Below are 18975 nucleotides of genomic sequence, written 5' to 3'. Positions count from 1 at the left end.
CAGCTCCCTCTCCTCTCCACTAACTCCTCTGTTTATTCCGCACAGTCTGTCGTCCCAGAGGGGAAGACAAAACAAACACAGCAGTCATAGACTAAACACACACCGGCGCACACAGCAGTCATAGACTAAACACACACCCGCGCACACAGCAGTGGGAGACGAAACACAGACATCAAGCGCTGCGTGGCACAGCAGCACCCGGCTAATGATAGCTCCATCAGTCAGCGTTACACCATTCAATGACTTGAATGTCTTTCCGTCTGGGGTCCCTAGTCTGCATAGGTCAATAAGGACAGTCAAGCAATGAAAGACATACACAGTAAAAAATAAAAAAATCTAACGTGTGTTGATATTTGTTTAGGAGAAGATAGCAGCCCAGGGTAATGATCGCTCCGTCTGTGTAGAGCCATTAATTACTGTCTCTACTTCTGGAGTTTCTGTTCTCAGGAGGGTAATGGGGAGGGTAATGGGAACAGTCAAGTCGGAAACTAATGATATTTAAAAGACATTAAAAAAAATTGTCTAGATATTGAATTAGGAGGACATGGTACCTACAGTATATTAGCATGTTTGTGCTTCATGTCAAAATCATCCTTAAGGCCTCCCGAGTGGCGCAGTGGTCTAAGGCACTGCATCGCTGTGCTAGCTGTGCCACTAGAGAACCTGGTTCGAGTCCAGGCTCTGTCGAAGCCGGCCGTGACCGGGAGACCAATGGGGCGGCGCACAATTGGCCCCGCGTGTTCCGGGTTAGGGGAGGGTTTGGCCGGCAGGGATGTTCCTGTCCCATCACACACTAGCGACTCCTGTGGCTGCACCAGGCGCAATGCACACTGACATGGCTGCCAGGTGTGTACGGTGTTTCCTCTGACACATTGGTGCGGCTGGCTTCCTGGTTGAGTGGGTGTTGTGTCAAGAAGCAGCGCGGCTTGGCTGGGTTGTGTTTCGGAGGACGCACTGCTCTCGAACTTCACCTCTCCTGAGTCCTTACGGGAGTCATGCTATAAATTCACAGACAACACAAAGATTCCTTGATGCCCTTCCAGACTCCCTCTGCCTACCCAAGGACGCCAGAGGACAAAAATCAGTTAACCACCTAACTGAGGATCTCAATTTAACCTTGCGCAATACCCTAGATGCAGTTGCACCCCTAAAAACAAAAAAGAATTCTCATAAGAAACTAGCTCCCTGGTACACAGAAAATACCCGAGCTCTGAAGCAAGCTTCCAGAAAATTGGAACGGAAATGGCGCCACACCAAACTGGAAGTCTTCCGACTAGCTTGGAAGGACGGTACCGTGCAGTACCGTAGAGCCCTTACTGCTGCTCGATCATCCTATTTTCCTAACTTAATTGAGGAAAATAAGAACAATCCGAAATTCCTTTTTGATACTGTCGCAAAGCTAACTAAAAAGCAGCATTCCCCAAGAGAGGATGACTTTCACTTTAGCAGTGATAAATTCATGAACTTCTTTGAGGAAAAGATTATGATTATTAGAAAGCAAATTACGGACTCCTCTTTAAACCTGCGTTTTCCTCCAAACCTCAGTTGTCCTGAGTCTGCACAACTCTGCCAGGACCTAGGATCAAGAGAGACGCTCAAGTGTTTTAGTACTATATCTCTTGACACAATGATGAAAATAATCATGGCCTCTAAACCTTCAAGCTGCATACTGGACCCTATTCCAACTAAACTACTGAAAGAGCTGCTTCCTGTGCTTGGCCCTCCTATGTTGAACATAATAAACGGCTCTCTATCCACTGGATGTGTACCAAACTCACTAAAAGTGGCAGTAATAAAGCCTCTCTTGAAAAAGCCAAACCTTGACCCAGAAAATAAAAAAAACTATCGGCCTATATCGAATCTTCCATTCCTCTCAAAAATTTTAGAGAAGGCTGTTGCGCAGCAACTCACTGCCTTCCTGAAGACAAACAATGTATACGAAATGCTTCAGTCTGGTTTTAGACCCCATCATAGCACTGAGACGGCACTTGTGAAGGTGGTAAATGACATTTTAATGGCATCGGACCGAGGCTCTGCATCTGTCCTCGTGCTCCTAGACCTTAGTGCCGCTTTTGATACCATCGATCACCACATTCTTTTGGAGAGATTGGAAACCCAAATTGGTCTACACGGACATGTTCTGGCCTGGTTTAGATCTTATCTGTCGGAAAGATATCAGTTTGTCTCTGTGAATGGTTTGTCCTCTGACAAATCAACTGTAAATTTCGGTGTTCCTCAAGGTTCCGTTTTAGGACCACTATTGTTTTCACTATATATTTTACCTCTTGGGGATGTTATTCGAAAACATACTGTAAACTTTCACTGCTATGCGGATGACACACAGCTGTACATTTCAATGAAACATGGTGAAGCCCCAAAATTGCCCTCGCTAGAAGCATGTGTTTCAGACATAAGGAAGTGGATGGCTGCAAACTTTCTACTATTAAACTCGGACAAAACAGAGATGCTTGTTCTAGGTCCCAAGAAACAAAGAGATCTTCTGTTGAATCTGACAATTAATCTTAATGGTTGTACAGTCGTCTCAAATAAAACTGTGAAGGACCTCGGCGTTACTCTGGACCCTGATCTCTCTTTTGAAGAACATATCAAGACCATTTCGAGGACAGCTTTTTTCCATCTACGTAACATTGCAAAAATCAGAAACTTTCTGTCCAAAAATGATGCAGAAAAATTAATCCATGCTTTTGTCACTTCTAGGTTAGACTACTGCAATGCTCTATTTTCCGGCTACCCGGATAAAGCACTAAATAAACTACAGTTAGTGCTAAATACGGCTGCTAGAATCCTGACTAGAACCAAAAAATGTGATCATATTACTCCAGTGCTAGCCTCTCTACACTGGCTTCCTGTCAAAGCAAGGGCTGATTTCAAGGTTTTACTGCTAACCTACAAAGCATTACATGGGCTTGCTCCTACCTATCTCTCTGATTTGGTCCTGCCGTACATACCTACACGTACGCTACGGTCACAAGACGCAGGCCTCCTAATTGTCCCTAGAATTTCTAAGCAAACAGCTGGAGGCAGGGCTTTCTCCTATAGAGCTCCATTTTTATGGAACGGTCTGCCTACCCATGTCAGAGACGCAAACTCGGTCTCAACCTTTAAGTCTTTACTGAAGACTCATCTCTTCAGTGGGTCATATGATTGAGTGTAGTCTGGCCCAGGAGTGGGAAGGTGAACGGAAAGGCTCTGGAGCAACGAACCGCCCTTGCTGTCTCTGCCTGGCCGGTTCCCCTCTTTCCACTGGGATTCTCTGCCTCTAACCCTATTACAGGGGCTGAGTCACTGGCTTGCTGGGGCTCTCTCATGCCGTCCCTGGAGGGGGTGTGTCACCTGAGTGGGTTGATTCACTGTTGTGGTCATCCTGTCTGGGTTGGCGCCCCCCCTTGGGTTGTGCCATGGCGGAGATCTTTGTGGGCTATACTCAGCCTTGTCTCAGGATGGTAAGTTGGTGGTTGAAGATATCCCTCTAGTGGTGTGGGGGCTGTGCTTTGGCAAAGTGGGTGGGGTTATATCCTTCCTGTTTGGCCCTGTCCGGGGGTGTCCTCGGATGGGGCCACAGTGTCTCCTGACCCCTCCTGTCTCAGCCTCCAGTATTTATGCTGCAGTAGTTTATGTGTCGGGGGGCTGGGGTCAGTTTGTTATATCTGGAGTACTTCTCCTGTCCTATTCGGTGTCCTGTGTGAATCTAAGTGTGCGTTCTCTAATTCTCTCCTTCTCTCTTTCTTTCTCTCTCTCGGAGGACCTGAGCCCTAGGACCATGCCCCAGGACTACCTGACATGATGACTCCTTGCTGTCCCCAGTCCACCTGGCCATGCTGCTGCTCCAGTTTCAACTTCCACCTGACTGTGCTGCTGCTCCAGTTTCAACTGTTCTGCCTTATTATTATTCGACCATGCTGGTCATTTATGAACATTTGAACATCTTGGCCATGTTCTGTTATAATCTCCACCCGGCACAGCCAGAAGAGGACTGGCCACCCCACATAGCCTGGTTCCTCTCTAGGTTTCTTCCTAGGTATTGGCCTTTCTAGGGAGTTTTTCCTAGCCACCGTGCTTCTACACCTGCATTGCTTGCTGTTTGGGGTTTTAGGCTGGGTTTCTGTACAGCACTTTGAGATATCAGCTGATGTACGAAGGGCTATATAAATAAATTTGATTTGATTTGATTTGAGTTGCAGCGATGGGACAGGACTATAACTACCAATTGGATACCTCGAAATAGGGTTAAAAAAAATCACAAGTTGATTGTGTAACTCAATGAAGTTACTTATGGATGATTTGGACATGATGTGCGAAAATGCTAATAATGCTAATATATTTGCGCAAAAAAGTTAGCATTTGAAACAGTGGCCAGGTAAACATACCTAGCCCATAGATTGCTTTTATATCAATATCAAATACTTTCTGGGTAACAATTAAGTGCCTTAATGTGATTCTATTCAAATAAATGGTCAAAAAACAACAAAAATAGCTTCTTGGCAAAGCTCAATTTCTCAATAAATAATTTAGCTAGGAATGTCTGAGTGGGGATGGGGAAAACTGAAAACTAGCTGTTATTGGCAGAGAGGTTTGGAACATTCTTTCTTATTTGTCTATTAACACCATACCAAAGCTCCATCCCACCAAAACAGGCTGAATTTTCAGCTTTTACAATTTTCTGCTTTTACAATTTCACAGTATTATTCCAACCTCATAGTATGGAAATGTATATAAAACTAGTTTTTGACTGCACTGGGCCTTTAAGGAAACCAATGTGTTATTTTGTAATTTGGGTGAACTACCCCTTTAACTTTTGTAGCTTGTATAACTATTGGCGTTACACAAATAGTTATTGTGCACCCTGGCTGATCCTCGGATAAAAGGGTTGCAAAATGTCTGGTAACTTTACAAAAATTCTCAGGTTTTCCAGAAATCCTGGTTGTAGGATTTTTGATTTCCTGCTCTTTCCTTCTTGATTCCAGTAATCTTCCAACTGGGAAACCTGGGAATTTTGGGAAAGTTACTATAATATGCAACCCTAACTGAAAGTATATAATTGAATAGACAATTGTCAGGCCTTCATTTCCCATCTTAACCCACATAGATCATTTTTTTATTACTTTATTTTTCCAGAATAAAGTTCTCTCTCTGCCCCTTCCCCTCTCTTTTCATCTTTTACCTCTCTCCTTCCCTTCCACCCTCTATCTGTGTCTCCAACTTCTCATCTGCCTTTATTTCAGCTCATTAAAAGCATTTCCACAGACACCTAGCTCATTCCTCTGCTCGCTCAACCCTTCACTCGCAAGATGTTCCCATTAGAGCGGCACACACCGGCAAAACCACACACACACACACTCTCTCACCTCAAACACGGCCAGTGCGTAGGGGTGTCCCAGTCTCTCTGAAGAGGACAGGTGTGTCCGGCGGTGAGCCCCATTCAGGTCCACGCTGGAGATGAGGTGCAGCTTGGAGTCCACCCAGTACAGACGTCTGTTGGCTACATCTGATGCGCGCGCGCACACACACACGCACACATTGATGGCCACTTGGGCAGACATAAAGCTCAGAAAACACTGTTCATTATAATATTTTGTCAAACAATCAATTGGGGTTATATCAAGAAGTTTCAACTCGAAGGAGATGAGTTATTAACTGTAAAAGTTCACTATGAAACAAAACTAGTGAAAAACAAACCAAAACAAGGCAAGAAACTAAGGAAAAGCACTTTACAAATGGACTGTATTATCATTGTTAACATTGGAACTGCTAAACGCAGTTATTTTGACTGCTACTTTTCTCAAATAAGTCTATATAACACATCGTCAGTGTTAGAATCTTAATATCACACACAGAAGTGGAGTTATAACCTTTCATTTTTTGAATGGTTTTCCCCCGTTGACCCTCCTTTTCCCCACAGTTTGGCCTGCTCCGCTCCTTCTCCCCAGCTGATAATCACGCCGATAACTGCCTCGATACTGATCCTAAAGTATCCCAAAACTAATTTGAACCCATATAACAACAGATGAAATATACGAGGTAAAGTATGATGTGGGAGAAAGGGAGAATGGGTGAGTTGATGAGCGAGGGGAAGCGAACGATGCCTAATGATGTAATCACCAATTGTGAATGAAGAACAGGGCGGGCCATTCTATTGCATTGGTATACTCTAATCATAATCTCTAATCTACCCTATATCAGTCCACGAATCCAAGTAGTCTTATCAGTCTACTCTGACCTTGGAGTAGGCTACACAGTGAGAGCATGCGTAACTGTACATGCTGAACAGCTTTCAACACCTGGGCAAAGATTCACATCGGGCAGAAGGTGAGCGAGTATAGGAGAATGCGGTGATGAGGCTTGTAAACCTTATGTTGTTGGCAAGGGGAGAAATGTCACCATGGGCAATTTCTTCACTTCACCATGGACAATTTCTTCACCTCATTGTCATTGGCGAACAACTATTGCAAAGAAAACAAGCCCAGTCGGGCACCATGAACGAAGTGAGATGGGAGAACCCTTCCTCTGTGCAAAATAAGGCACCTGCACAGCCAAAAACCGGAGACTATTAAGCAATACAAGCAAACAAAGGTATGTTAAAGTGCCAAGCAAGTGACAGTTACGAAGAATGTATCAACTGTTAGGACAAGGGATAACAGCTCAATTAAATCCAACTGATTCCATTGCGCAAAGACGCACTCAATGTAAGCACGAGCTGACAATAATTGACAATTTTTTACTACTGTCATATTGACACATCCATTATAATTCATTATAATGCCAGAGCATGTGCAGACCAGCTGGCTGGTATGTTTACAGACACATTCAATCGCTCCCTATCCCAGTCTGCTGTTCCCACATGCTTCATGATGGCCACCATTATTTTTGTACCCAAGAAGGCAAAGATAACTGAACTAAATGACTACCGCCCCGTAGCACTCACTTCTGTCATCATGAAGTGCTTTGAGAGACTCGTCAAGGATCATATCACCTCCTTACCGGCCACCATACCACCCCGTAGCACCTCCTTACCGGCAACCTCCTTACCGGCCACCATACCACCCCGTAGCACCTCCTTACCGGCCACCATACCATCCCGTAGCACCTCCTTACCGGCCACCATACCACCCCGTAGCACCTCCTTACCGGCCACCATACCATCCCGTAGCACCTCCTTACCGGCCACCATACCACCCCGTAGCACCTCCTTACCGGCCACCATACCACCCCGTAGCACCTCCTTACCGGCCACCATACCACCCCGTAGCACCTCCTTACCGGCCACCATACCACCCCGTAGCACCTCCTTACCGGCCACCATACCACCCCGTAGCACCTCCTTACCGGCCACCATACCACCCCGTAGCACCTCCTTACCTGCCACCATACCACCCCGTAGCACCTCCTTACCGGCCACCTCCTTACCGGCCACCATAGACCCACTTCAATTTGCATAAAGCCCTAACAGAACCACAGACGACGCAATTGCCACCACACTGCCCTATCCCATCATGTACAACAGGAATACCTATGTAAGAATGCTGTTCATTGACTACAGCTCAGCATTCAACACCATAGTACCCACCAAGCTCAACATCAAGCTGGAGGCCCTGGGCCTCAACCCCACCCTGTGCAATTGGGTCCTGGACTTTGACGGGCCGCCCCCAGGTGGTGAAAGTAGGAAACAACATCTCCACCTCGCTGACCATCAACACTAAGGCCCCACAAGGGTGCGTGCTCACTCCTGTACTCCCTGTTCACCCATGACTGCGTGGCCATGCATGCCTCCAACTCAATCATCAAATTCGCAGACAACACAACAGTATGGGGCTTGATTGCCAAAAATGACGAGACAGCCTACAGGGAGGAGGTGAGGGCACTCGGAGTGTGGTGTCAGGAAAACAACCTCTCACTCAACGTCAATTACCAAAAATAATGAGACAGCCTACAGGGAGGAGGTGAGGGCACTCGGAGTGTGGTGTCAGGAAAACAACCTCTCACTCAACGTAATTTACCACAAATGACGAGACAGCCTACAGGGAGGAGGTGACGGCACTCGGAGTGTGGTGTCAGGAAAACAACCTCTCACTCAACGTCAACAAAACAAAGGAGATGATCGTGGACTTCAGGAAGCAGCAGAGGGAGCACCCCCCTATCCACATTGAAGGGACAGCAGTGGAGAAGGTGGAAAGTTTTAACTTCCTCGGTGTACACATCAACGACAAACTGAAATGGTCCACCCACACAGACAGTGTGGTGAAGAAGGCGCAACAGCACCTCTTCAACCTCAGGGGGCTGATGACATTTGGCTTGTTACCCAAAACCCTGACTAACATTTACAGATCCACAATCAAGAGCATCCTGTTGGGCTGTAATCACAGCCTGGTACGGCAACTGCTCCGCCCTCAACCGCAAGGCCCTCCAGAGGGTGGTGCGGTCTGCACAACGCGATCACTGGGGAAAAACTACCTGCCCTCCATGACACCTATAACACCCGATGTCACAGGAAGGCAAAAAAGATCAAAGACAACAGCTACCCGAGCCACTGCCTGTTCACATCGCTACCATCCAGAAGGTGAGGTCAGTACAGGTGCATCAAAGCTGGGCCCGAGAGACTGAAGAACAGCTTCCATCTCAAGGCCATCAGACTGCTAAACAGCAATCACTAACTCAGAGAGGCTGCTGCCTACATGGAAACCCAATCACTGGCCACTTTAACATATGGATCACTAGTCACTTTAAATTATGCCACTTTATATAATGCCACACAATTTTTACATATCTTACATTACTCATATCATTAATAGAGTTGAAGTTGGAAGTTAATATACACCTTAGTGGCGGCAGGGTAGTCTAGTGGTTAGAGCGTTGGACTAGTTACCGGAAGGTTGCAAGTTCAAATCCCCGAGCTGACAAGGTACAAATCTGTCGTTCTGCCCCTGAACAGGCAGTTAACCCACTGTTCCTAGGCTGTCATTGAAAATAAGAATTTGTTCTTACCTGACTTGCCTAGTAAAATAAAATAAATACATTTCAACTCTGTTTTTCACCATTCCTGACATTTAATCCTAGTAAAACATTCCCTGTCTTAGGTCAGTTAGGATCACCACTTTATTTGAAGAATGTGAAATGTCAGAATAATAGTAGAGAGAATGATTTATTTCAGCTTTAATTTTTTTCATCACATTCCCAGTGGGTCAGAAGTTTACATATACTCAATTACTATTTGGTAGTATAGCCTTTAAATTGTTTAACTTCGGTCAAATGTTTCTGGTAGCCTTCCACAAGCTTCCCACAATAAGTTGGGTGAATTTTGGCCCATTCCTCCTGACAGAGCTGGTGTAACTGAGTCAGGTTTGTAGGCCTCCTTGCTCGCACACGCTTTTTTTCAGTTCTACCCACAAATGTGCTATAGGATTGAGGTCAGGGCTTTGTGATGGCCACTCAAATACCTTGACTTTGTTGCCCTTAAGCCATTTTGCCACAACTTTGGAAGTATGCTTGGGGTTACTTATTTGCAACCAAGCTTTAACTTCCTGACTGATGTCTTGATGTTTCTTCAATATATCCACATAATTTTCCTTCCTCATGACACCATCTATTTTGTGATGTGCACCAGTCCCTCCTGCAGCACCCCCACAACATGATGCTGCCACCCCCGTGCATCACGGTGGGGATGGTGTTCTTCAGCTTGCAAGCCTCCGCCTTTTTCCTCCAAACATAATGATGGTCATTATGGCCAAACAGTTCTATTTTTGTTTCATCAGACCAGAGGACTTTTCTCCAAAAAGTACAATCTTTGTCCCCATGTGCAGTTGCAAATTGTAGTCTGTCTTTTTTAGGCGGTTTTGGAGCAGTGGCTTCTTCCTTGCTGAGCGGCCTTTCAGGTTATGTCGATATAGGACTCGATTTACTGTGGATATAGACACTTTTGTACCTGTTTCCTCCAGCATATTCACAAGGTCCTGTTGTTCTGGGATTGATTTGCACTTTTTGCACAAAAGTATGTTCATCTCTAGGAGACAAAACGCGTCTCCTTCCTGAGCAGTATGACAGCTGCGTGGTCCCATGGTGTTTATACAAGCGTACTATTGTTTGTACAGATGAACGTGGAACCTTCAGGCATTTGGAAATTATTCCCAAGGATGAACCAGATTTGTGGAGGTCTTGGCTGATTTCCTTTGATTTTCTCATGATGTCAAGCAAAGATGCACTGAGTTTGAAGGTAGGCCTTGAAATACATCCACAGGTACACCTCCAATTGACTCAAATTATGTCAGTTAGCCTATCAGAAGCTTCTAAAGCCATGACATCATTTTTATGGCACTGTCAACTTAGTGTATGTAAACTTCTGACCTAGTGGAATTGTGATACAGTGAATTATAAGTGAAATAATCTGTCTACAAACAATTGTTAGAAAAATTACTTGTGTCCTGACCGACTTGCTAAAACTATAGTTTGTTCACAAGAAATTTGTGGACTGGTTGAAAAATGAGTTTTAATGACTCCAACCTAAGTGTATGTAAACGTCCGACTTCAACTGTATTTTATACCATCTATCGCACCTTGCTGTCGCGTGTGCTCCCTCTCCGGCCTCTAGGTCACCAGGCTGCTCGTTAGGGCTCACACCTGTCACCAGTGTTACGCGCATAATGACACTCACCTGGACACCATCACCTCCTCAATTACCTGCCCTTTAAATGTCACTCCCTTTGGTTTCTTCCCCAGTCATCATTGTAGCTGTCTCATGTCGGTGTGCTGTACTTGTTTTGTTAATTTATTAATTCAATGTATTCACTCTCTGAACTTGCTTCCCGACTCTCAGCGTACATCGTTACCTTTGCCTATGCAGCTCGGCCATCGCTCATCCATATATTTATATGGACATATTCTCATTCGCCCCTTTTAGATTTGTGTGTATTTGGTAGATGTTGTGGAACTGTTAGATATTACTGCATTGTCGGAACCAGAAGCACAAGCATTTCACTACCCTCGCATTAACATCTGCTAACCATGTGTATGTGACCAATACATTTTTTATTTCAATGCCTTTGTGCTGATTTTCACTATTTATCAAGGTCACTTGGCACTCATAATGTTTAGGCTACTGATGTTTTCATCATTTGACCATGCGTCCCGGTGATTGGTGATTTTTATTTTGTCGTAATAAGAAGCTGTTACCGTGTTCCAACACATATGCTTTCTGTTTCATAGTTGTAACAAAGGCACTCCATGAAAACAATGTATTGAAGACTTGAATGTTGTGTTTTTACAAAAAGCCTGCATAACACAATGAAAATTCTGTTATAAAATAATAATAATAATAATAATAATAATAATAGTATTCTAACGTTACCCAAGGCCTTATTATTTTTGCGATAGCATATATGAAATGTGTTAATTACACTGTTAGAATGTTGCAGTTACAATGACTGCTCATTAGGTTGAGGCCCAGCGGTTCTAGTGTTAAAAGGTTTCTAAGGCGCACAGATATAGAGGAAATTTGCATAAAGTAGAGCAGAGCTGAACTTTTTCTACCACTCCGCTAGCAGGATTCTCACCGCTTACCTTCCTACAATCCCCCGCATATCTCGCTGGGGGCAGAACTTCTAATGCCGAATTTGTTGTTGGTGAAAACCCACTGTAAGGCGCTCACCTAAAAGTGGTGTTGTGTAAACTCCCCCCCTCCCCTCCCCCTCCCGTGTGTGTGAGTGCGTGTGTCTGGATCTGTTTGTGTTTATGTACGTGTATATATGTGACCATATATGTGAGTCTGTGTGAGAGTGTGCGCGCCCTCTTACCTAGGGTGATGCCGTTGGGCCACTCGATGTTATCTGACACCAAGACCTGTCGGTCCACCCCATTCATCCCAGCCTTCTCAATCTTGGCCCGGGTGCCCCAGTCAGACCAGTACATGAACCTGGGGAGAGGAATGGTGGTCCTCTGTAGATCAGTTGGTAGAGCGCTTGCAAAGCCAGGATAGTGGGTTGATCCCCGTGACCACCATTATGTAAAATGTATGCCTGCATGACTAAGTCGGCTTGGAAAAAAGAATCTGCTAAATGGCATATATTATGATAGTCTAGGGAAACCAACACGAAATCAAGCCGTTTACTGCTGTATGCATGTTTACACAGACAGACATACTCTCTACATACTGACAAACATTCACATCGGTGTCCAACTCATGTTCGTTCGTCCTCATTGACGACAATGACACAATGTTAAAACATATCACAGGTACAGTGACTGTGCTGACAGCTGGTGAGGTCATATCTGTGCCTGTAACACTCTGTGGCGCAGTGGACATTATATATTATTGGTGGAAGTTCTGCCAGAGCAGAAGCTCGTTTTTCACCTGTGCTCTTGTCTTTTCAATATGGCATTGTTGGCCTTCTTGATTCACGAGGTGGTTGCGCCAACATGACCACAAACCCCCACACTTACCCGTGCTGGGGGTCCAGGGCTATGGCTCTGGGCTCGCTGAGTTCCGTGTCCACCAGCACCCTCCTCTTGAGGCCGTCGTATGCCGAGGCCACCGAGACGGTCTTGTGGCCCGAGTCAGTCCAGTAGAGGTTGTGCTGGACCCAGTCTAGGGCCAGGCCCTCGGGGGAGAGGAGAGAGCCAGAGTCCACCAGGGTCACCTGCTGGGACGGGACACTGGCCTCCGGGATCAGAGCACTGTGGGAGAGAGGGGGACATGTGAATATGGATAATAGATAGGGGTGTAAAAAGAAAAGCTTGTGAATCACACTCAAAGACTTGCACCAGCTACCTCGAAAGTAAGAGCCAGGATTCAACGCAGATAGATAACCTGTGTCAATTTTAAAGGGGATTTAAACTTGAGCAAACGTCAGACTGGTAACGGTCTGCCAGAGGAGATTTATATCCCTGCCGAAGACACTTTTATAAAGGTTATTTTACATTGTATGATTTTAATTAGCCGTCTTTTATTCAAATCAGTTCTTTAAATATGCAACAAGTGTTTTGTTTCATTCTGTTGAGCCATTTTCTTCTGACAAATTAAGTTCCAACTGTAATGTTGTGTTTGCCGAAACATAATAGATTTACCGGTAGGGTTACTAGGGCTACTCGCTCTCAAAACATGAAAAGGAAAAACCAAAAAAGGCGAGATGCAAAACTTCATTTAATGCCACAATATAATAACCTGTTTATGTTTTCCCTATAAACAATAACTTGACTTACTTTTGATACTACCCTAATAAAGTTGCCAAGGTTTGACGTGGTGTGGCTATTAGTAGGATTAGCTACTGCAGCCCTCCAACTGGCTCCGACAGTTGAACTTGAGGTGAGGAAGAATGTTTTAGGCCTACCAGAGTTACTCCTTTAATCTAACAATATAATATTATTTTAAAAAATTCTGATTGAAAAATGAAAGTTAGCTTCCTTTTGTATGCTTTAGCTGTATAGCGGACGCATGTTGGTATTATGAACATATTGCTGGCATATCTCTATCTTTCTCTTGGTCTCTCTAGGGCTAGGAGTAAGCTTCTCTTCCTTTATATAATGTTTTTTGCAATATTAATATCATATAGTGGATGCCTTAGCTTATAGGCCTACATGCAAGCAATGCCCTGATGAATTTAGTGCTTAAATCTCCGAGGGGAGCAATTCATGTTTCAGGAAAGTAAAAACCAATAAAACAATAGGCTATAACATTTTGAATATGCTACACATCGAAACACAACACATATGTTTGTTGTTGTTATACGCAATTTTTAAGGACATGTAACTGTGGATCATTCGGACAATATTGCTTGTTTATTGATGGCAGCACCCAGTCGGCGGTTTCTTTCGCTCTTTCGTTCTACTCTCAGATCTGAATGGGTCTCTGGGATCCGATCTGAATGGGTCTCTGGGATCCGACCTGAATGGGTCTCTGGGATCCGACCTGAATGGGTCTCTGGGATCCGACCTGAATGGGTCTCTGGGATCCGACCTGAATGGGTCTCTGGGATCCGACCTGAATGGGTCTCTGGGATCCGACCTGAATGGGTCTCTGGGATCCGACCTGAATGGGTCTCTGGGATCCGACCTGAATGGGTCTCTGGGATCCGACCTGAATGGGTCTCTGGGATCCGACCTGAATGGGTCTCTGGGATCCGACCTGAATGGGTCTCTGGGATCCGACCTGAATGGGTCTCTGTGATCCGACCTGAATGGGTCTCTGTGATCCGATCTGAATGGGTCTCTGGGATCCGAACCAGCATGGGTCTGTTTGTGTCTTATTATCAACAGGCCTTTTCAGAACGGGTCTGACTGCCCTCGGTTCATTCTGAGCGGGTCAGTTTAAATTTTTTTTACCTGTATATCGGGTCCGGTGGGAAAGCCAAAGATCCATTTCAGAACAGACTTAACTATTTGGACCCGTGAAGACCTCTAGTGCACAGGTCAGTAATCTGTGTTGGTTTGATGGTCCTAGTGGTGCCAGTAACAGAGTGACACTTGTGGCTGGCCATGGCTTAACGAAATAAATTAACCTTGTGTTAATTTCAAAGGGTTCATCTCACAGTCAGTCTCTGTAGGTGAGACACTGTATCCAGAATAGCAGCTGTCCACACAGGGAGCTGTCCTACAAGCTAATGACTGGGCACTTTTACAACAGGGGAGATGAGTATTTGTAATGCATATAGATTCCAGTTCTCTGATATACTGTCCCAATTAGAACACTCCCATGTGGGATAAGAGACACCAGGTAGAGGTTAGAGAGGTATGAGGGATAAAACAAATGAGTTCATTAAATGTGACTGGCTCCCACCCAAGTAGGAAAAAAATTATAATATAAGAATGTACATAATCCACTAGATGAATCCATATGAATCCAATCCATCTGTGTTGAAATGCGTTCAGATGAACAACTTTTGAAACATATTTATTTTTCAAGACGAAACATTTTCAAAAACAAAGCAATCCTAAGAGGTGATTGCATAAGGACATTAGTGAGTGAGGGAGCGAGTGATTGTCCTTCCCAAAGTTCATAGGTTAACTATTCGGAAAGGGGTCAGATTTTTTCCCCTCAAAGTTCCCAGGTGGGAATCAGGAGGCAATGCTTCAATTGGAAATCCTCCAAGTAGGATCTCTGAAAAACCTGTGAACTTGGGGAAAGTTTCAGGAATTTTGTAAATTGTGTCAGAACCAGTACCTGTAGATGTTACGGTGGAAGCGGTCGCACCAGAACAGGCGGTTATTGGCCACGTCTATGTCAAGCGCCACAGCGTTTTTCTGGGTTGCCAGCACCTGGCTGTAATCCTTCTTCACTGGGTCCACCCGACGGATCTCATGGCGGTTGGTGAACATCAGGAAGGGGGACTTCCCTGTAGAAGGGAAAGTGGAGAGGTCAACTTATTTCGCCCATATTCTATGGCCAGAATTCATATTCTATGGCCTATCTTCCTGGGCTCTTTCTACGGAAGGAGTGAGAAAGTATTCACACCGCTTGACTTTTCCAATCAAATCTCACTTTATTTATCACGTGCGCCGAATACAACAGGTGTAGAACTCAGTGAAATGCTTACTTACAAGCCCTTAACCAACAATGCAGTTTGAATGAAATAAGTATTAATAAAATATTTACTAGATAAACTAAAGTAAAAAAGTAACAATAACCGAGTCAATGTGTGGGGGTACAGGTTAGTCAAGGTAAATGAGGTAATATGTACATGTAGGAAGGGGTAAACAGTGAGTAGCAGCAGTGTAAAATACAAATAGTAAATTTGATTCATTACGGCTCGGGGGTAGAAGCTGTTAAGTAGCGTTACCCAGAAAGACTTACCCAGAAAGACTCACAGCTGTAAACCATTCTACTGCCAATGTTTGTCTATGGAGATTGCAAGGCTGTGTGTTAGATCTTATACACCTGTCAGCAACGGGTGTGGCTGAAATAGCCTAGTCCACATGACGTACATGACACGCAAGTGCACACTGTATATACGCTTGCCAACAAAAAAACTCAAAAGCTAGTGGAGCAGGATAAAGAAACATCTAATTAAACCACACTACTTTCCTATCTAGCTTTAGCGACTGAGTGACGTATTTACATTCTGAATCAATCTAATTACGCTCACATGCCCTCAGGGTACCAAGGTGAGTCACAGCAATTTAGCTCATTACAACAAATTATTTCTAATAGCGTGACATGAGTACCTCTCCAAAATAACAATGCCAAGAGGGTCATTTCTGTAATTCCTGCCTCCTCAGAAAATAATCTCCAAAAGCTTGAAGAGAGAGAGGAATTGAGGGAAGGGGAGAGAAGAGGCCATGTTTACATTCTTAAAAAAGCATTTCCTAATTGGAAGGAGTGGGAGAGTTACACACAGCACTGATTCACCGACTAAAGAAGCAGTGGTGTGTGTGTGTGTCAGTGAGTGAATGAGTGCGTGAATGAGTGAGTTTGTGAATGAGTGAGTGAAGGAGTGTGACTAAAGTAGCAGCGGGTCCCTCAAGCCTGTCGACTGCTGTGATATTACTCTCATTAAAATTCACTAATATCATTCAGCATGGCTGGGCTGTGTGTGTGTAAGTATGAGAGTGTGTGTGTGTGCGTGCGTGTGCGTGTGAATCAGTAGTCATACTGACACTTGTTAGGTGTTTTAGATGAACTACGTTCCAACCCAGGTGTATGAAAAAACAATGAGGAGCAACAAGATAATTCAGAGGAAAACGTAAGTGCTTCTTTGTTATCAAAAAAACAACAATATGGCATTAAAACCTTTATATGGGTGCTAAGGGTGTCGTTTCTTTCCTGAAATACAGAAACACCTAATTGAACCTCTTGGGTGCGTGTTGATGCAGCAAACAGAGAGCGGATATAACCTTATGATCTTTCTGTATAAATATTCCATTTTTTTTCTCCAGCTCCTGTGCCACACATCCATAGGCACTAGATCTCAGGAGAATGGATATGAACAACGGTGAAAGCTCCACCTTGCTATCTGACAGTCTAGGTGGAATTTGAACCATACTGCTTACACCTATCCAATTCCACATGAGTGCTTAAAGGGTATGGGCTAGGGATCGGTTTGGGGTTCATCTCATTTCCCCCTCCCTCCCTCCCTCCCGCTGTCACTCACCCTCTGCCTTGCAGGTCTTGGTGACGGGGTCCATCTCATAGCCTTCATAGCACTCATACTTGATGCATCTCTCTCTCTCTTTCCCTTGATCACTTCCTCCCTCTGCTTCAACCCTCACTCTCTCCCTTCCCTCCCGCTGTCACTCACCCTCTGCCTTGCAGGTCTTGGTGACAGGGTCCATCTCATAGCCTTGGTAGCATTCACACTTGAAGTCTCCCTTGTAGTTGATGCAGATCTGGCTGCAGGCGTTGGGGCTCTCGCACTCATCAATGTCTGGGGTGGAATGGAAGAGGGGGTTATCAATCACACAGGACTCTAATGGTGGAGGTGTGTATGTTGGTTGGTTGGTTCTTATATCCTTGTGAGGACCTAAAATCCCCCAAAGTCCCCATAAGGATAGAAACAAAAACAAGAACAATCCTCCCTCGTGGGGACATTTCCCACGTCCCCATGAGAGGACAAAGGCTATTTTAAGCTTAGGGGTTAGGTTCAGGGTTACAATTAGTGTTAGGGTAAGGAGTTAGTGGTTAGGTTTAGGGTTATGGGTTAAGGTTAGAGTTAAGGTTAGGATGGAAACACATTTTAGGTCCCCACGAGGACAGAATAACATAATGTGTGTGTTTGTATGTGGGTGCAGTTCTGAATTTAACGTGGGGGGCAAAGAGCTGTCACCTTGGGCCGACCAGATCTCGCTTGGTAAAATAAAAGGTGATCAATCAATTCTGTGGCTTAAAAGCTGTACGTTGAAGAGAGAAATTGAAATTCAAAAGGAGAGGTGAAAACATGAGACCGTATCTGTGGGTTCAAGTCTTCACATTTCTTCCAACAGATAGCAGTCTAACTTTGAGTGAGATGGAGAAATTATACTGATAAAAAAAGGAATGGAATTTCGAGAAGGGGGTATGAAGGTCACGGTACTATTTATGTGCGTGTGTCTATACTGTACTGTGTGTGTCTCTGTGTGTGTGTTGGCATCTGTATTCTGTCGTATGTGTGTGTGCACGCTCTCAATATTCACCTCCACATGTCCTCTTGTCCAGTAGCTGGTACCCGGTGGGACAATGGCACTCGTAGCCGATTGGTCGATCCAGGCAGATGTGAGAGCAGCCGCCATTGTTGAGCGCGCACTCGTTGAGTCCTGGGAGACAGAGGTCAGATATAACCACTAAGAGAGGCCTTTTAGCACCTGGGTCATGTCCATTCAGCACCAAACAATAGAAAACGGACTGAAACAGCGATGGATTACTTGGACTTAACACTTTTTCTGGTGTGTGTCCAAGCGAACACAACCATGACAGTAACTGAGAGAGTGGCCCAATTCCATTTCTCAGTCTCTGTTCAGTCGCTCAGCCCACTTGCTCAGTTCTACTCCACGGAATCTCCCTCGAGTTCCGAACACCATCCTATGGAGTGCCCTTCAATAATTCGTTTGGAAGCTTCTCAGCATCTCTGATCCTCCACAATGCCCAGCTTTCTCCTCTCCTCTTCGGTAAAAACCCAATCAAATAGCTGCCAGTCAAGTTGCACTCACATGTTCCCTCACTGTTTTGAAGTAGGACTGAGCGAGAGAAGGGAGGGAATGAATGAAAGCATTCAGTAAGTGAATTAGGATTGAACACAATAAAGATGAATTTATCACCAATTAAACAATCAAGGATGGCTGAAAAATGCTTTCCACCAATAACGGCAGATCAGTGAATAACAGCGTATCCCAGCGGTTTCCAAACTAGGGGTCGCGTGATATGAAAATGGGGTTGTGGGAGAATTTCCAAAATCATGATATACTATATGTAAAAACAATATATACAGTAGATACACTACATGACCAAAAGTATGTGGACTTCGAATGTGTCATTCCAAAATCATGGGCATTAATATGGACTTG

The 18975-nt window shown here is 44.6% G+C and overlaps 1 protein-coding gene across 1 annotated transcript in view; it reads right to left on the bottom strand.

The window, feature by feature from the left end:
- Positions 1-18975, bottom strand: part of LOC109875388 (low-density lipoprotein receptor-related protein 8) — a 166269-nt gene that overhangs the window by 16026 nt on the left and 131268 nt on the right. The window contains exons 8-13 of the mRNA XM_031810710.1: positions 18109-18228; positions 17238-17363; positions 15164-15335; positions 12448-12681; positions 11802-11920; positions 5367-5506 (exon numbers count right to left, since the gene is read on the bottom strand). Coding sequence (XP_031666570.1) covers positions 5367-5506; positions 11802-11920; positions 12448-12681; positions 15164-15335; positions 17238-17363; positions 18109-18228 — 911 coding nt within the window. The remainder of the gene's footprint in view (positions 1-5366; positions 5507-11801; positions 11921-12447; positions 12682-15163; positions 15336-17237; positions 17364-18108; positions 18229-18975) is intronic.

Source organism: Oncorhynchus kisutch, linkage group LG30 (assembly GCF_002021735.2).
Source record: "Oncorhynchus kisutch isolate 150728-3 linkage group LG30, Okis_V2, whole genome shotgun sequence".
Classification (NCBI taxonomy): Eukaryota; Metazoa; Chordata; class Actinopteri; order Salmoniformes; family Salmonidae; genus Oncorhynchus; species Oncorhynchus kisutch.
The sequence above is the reverse complement of the archived record's forward strand: the minus strand, read 5'-3'. Positions and strand labels throughout refer to the sequence as shown.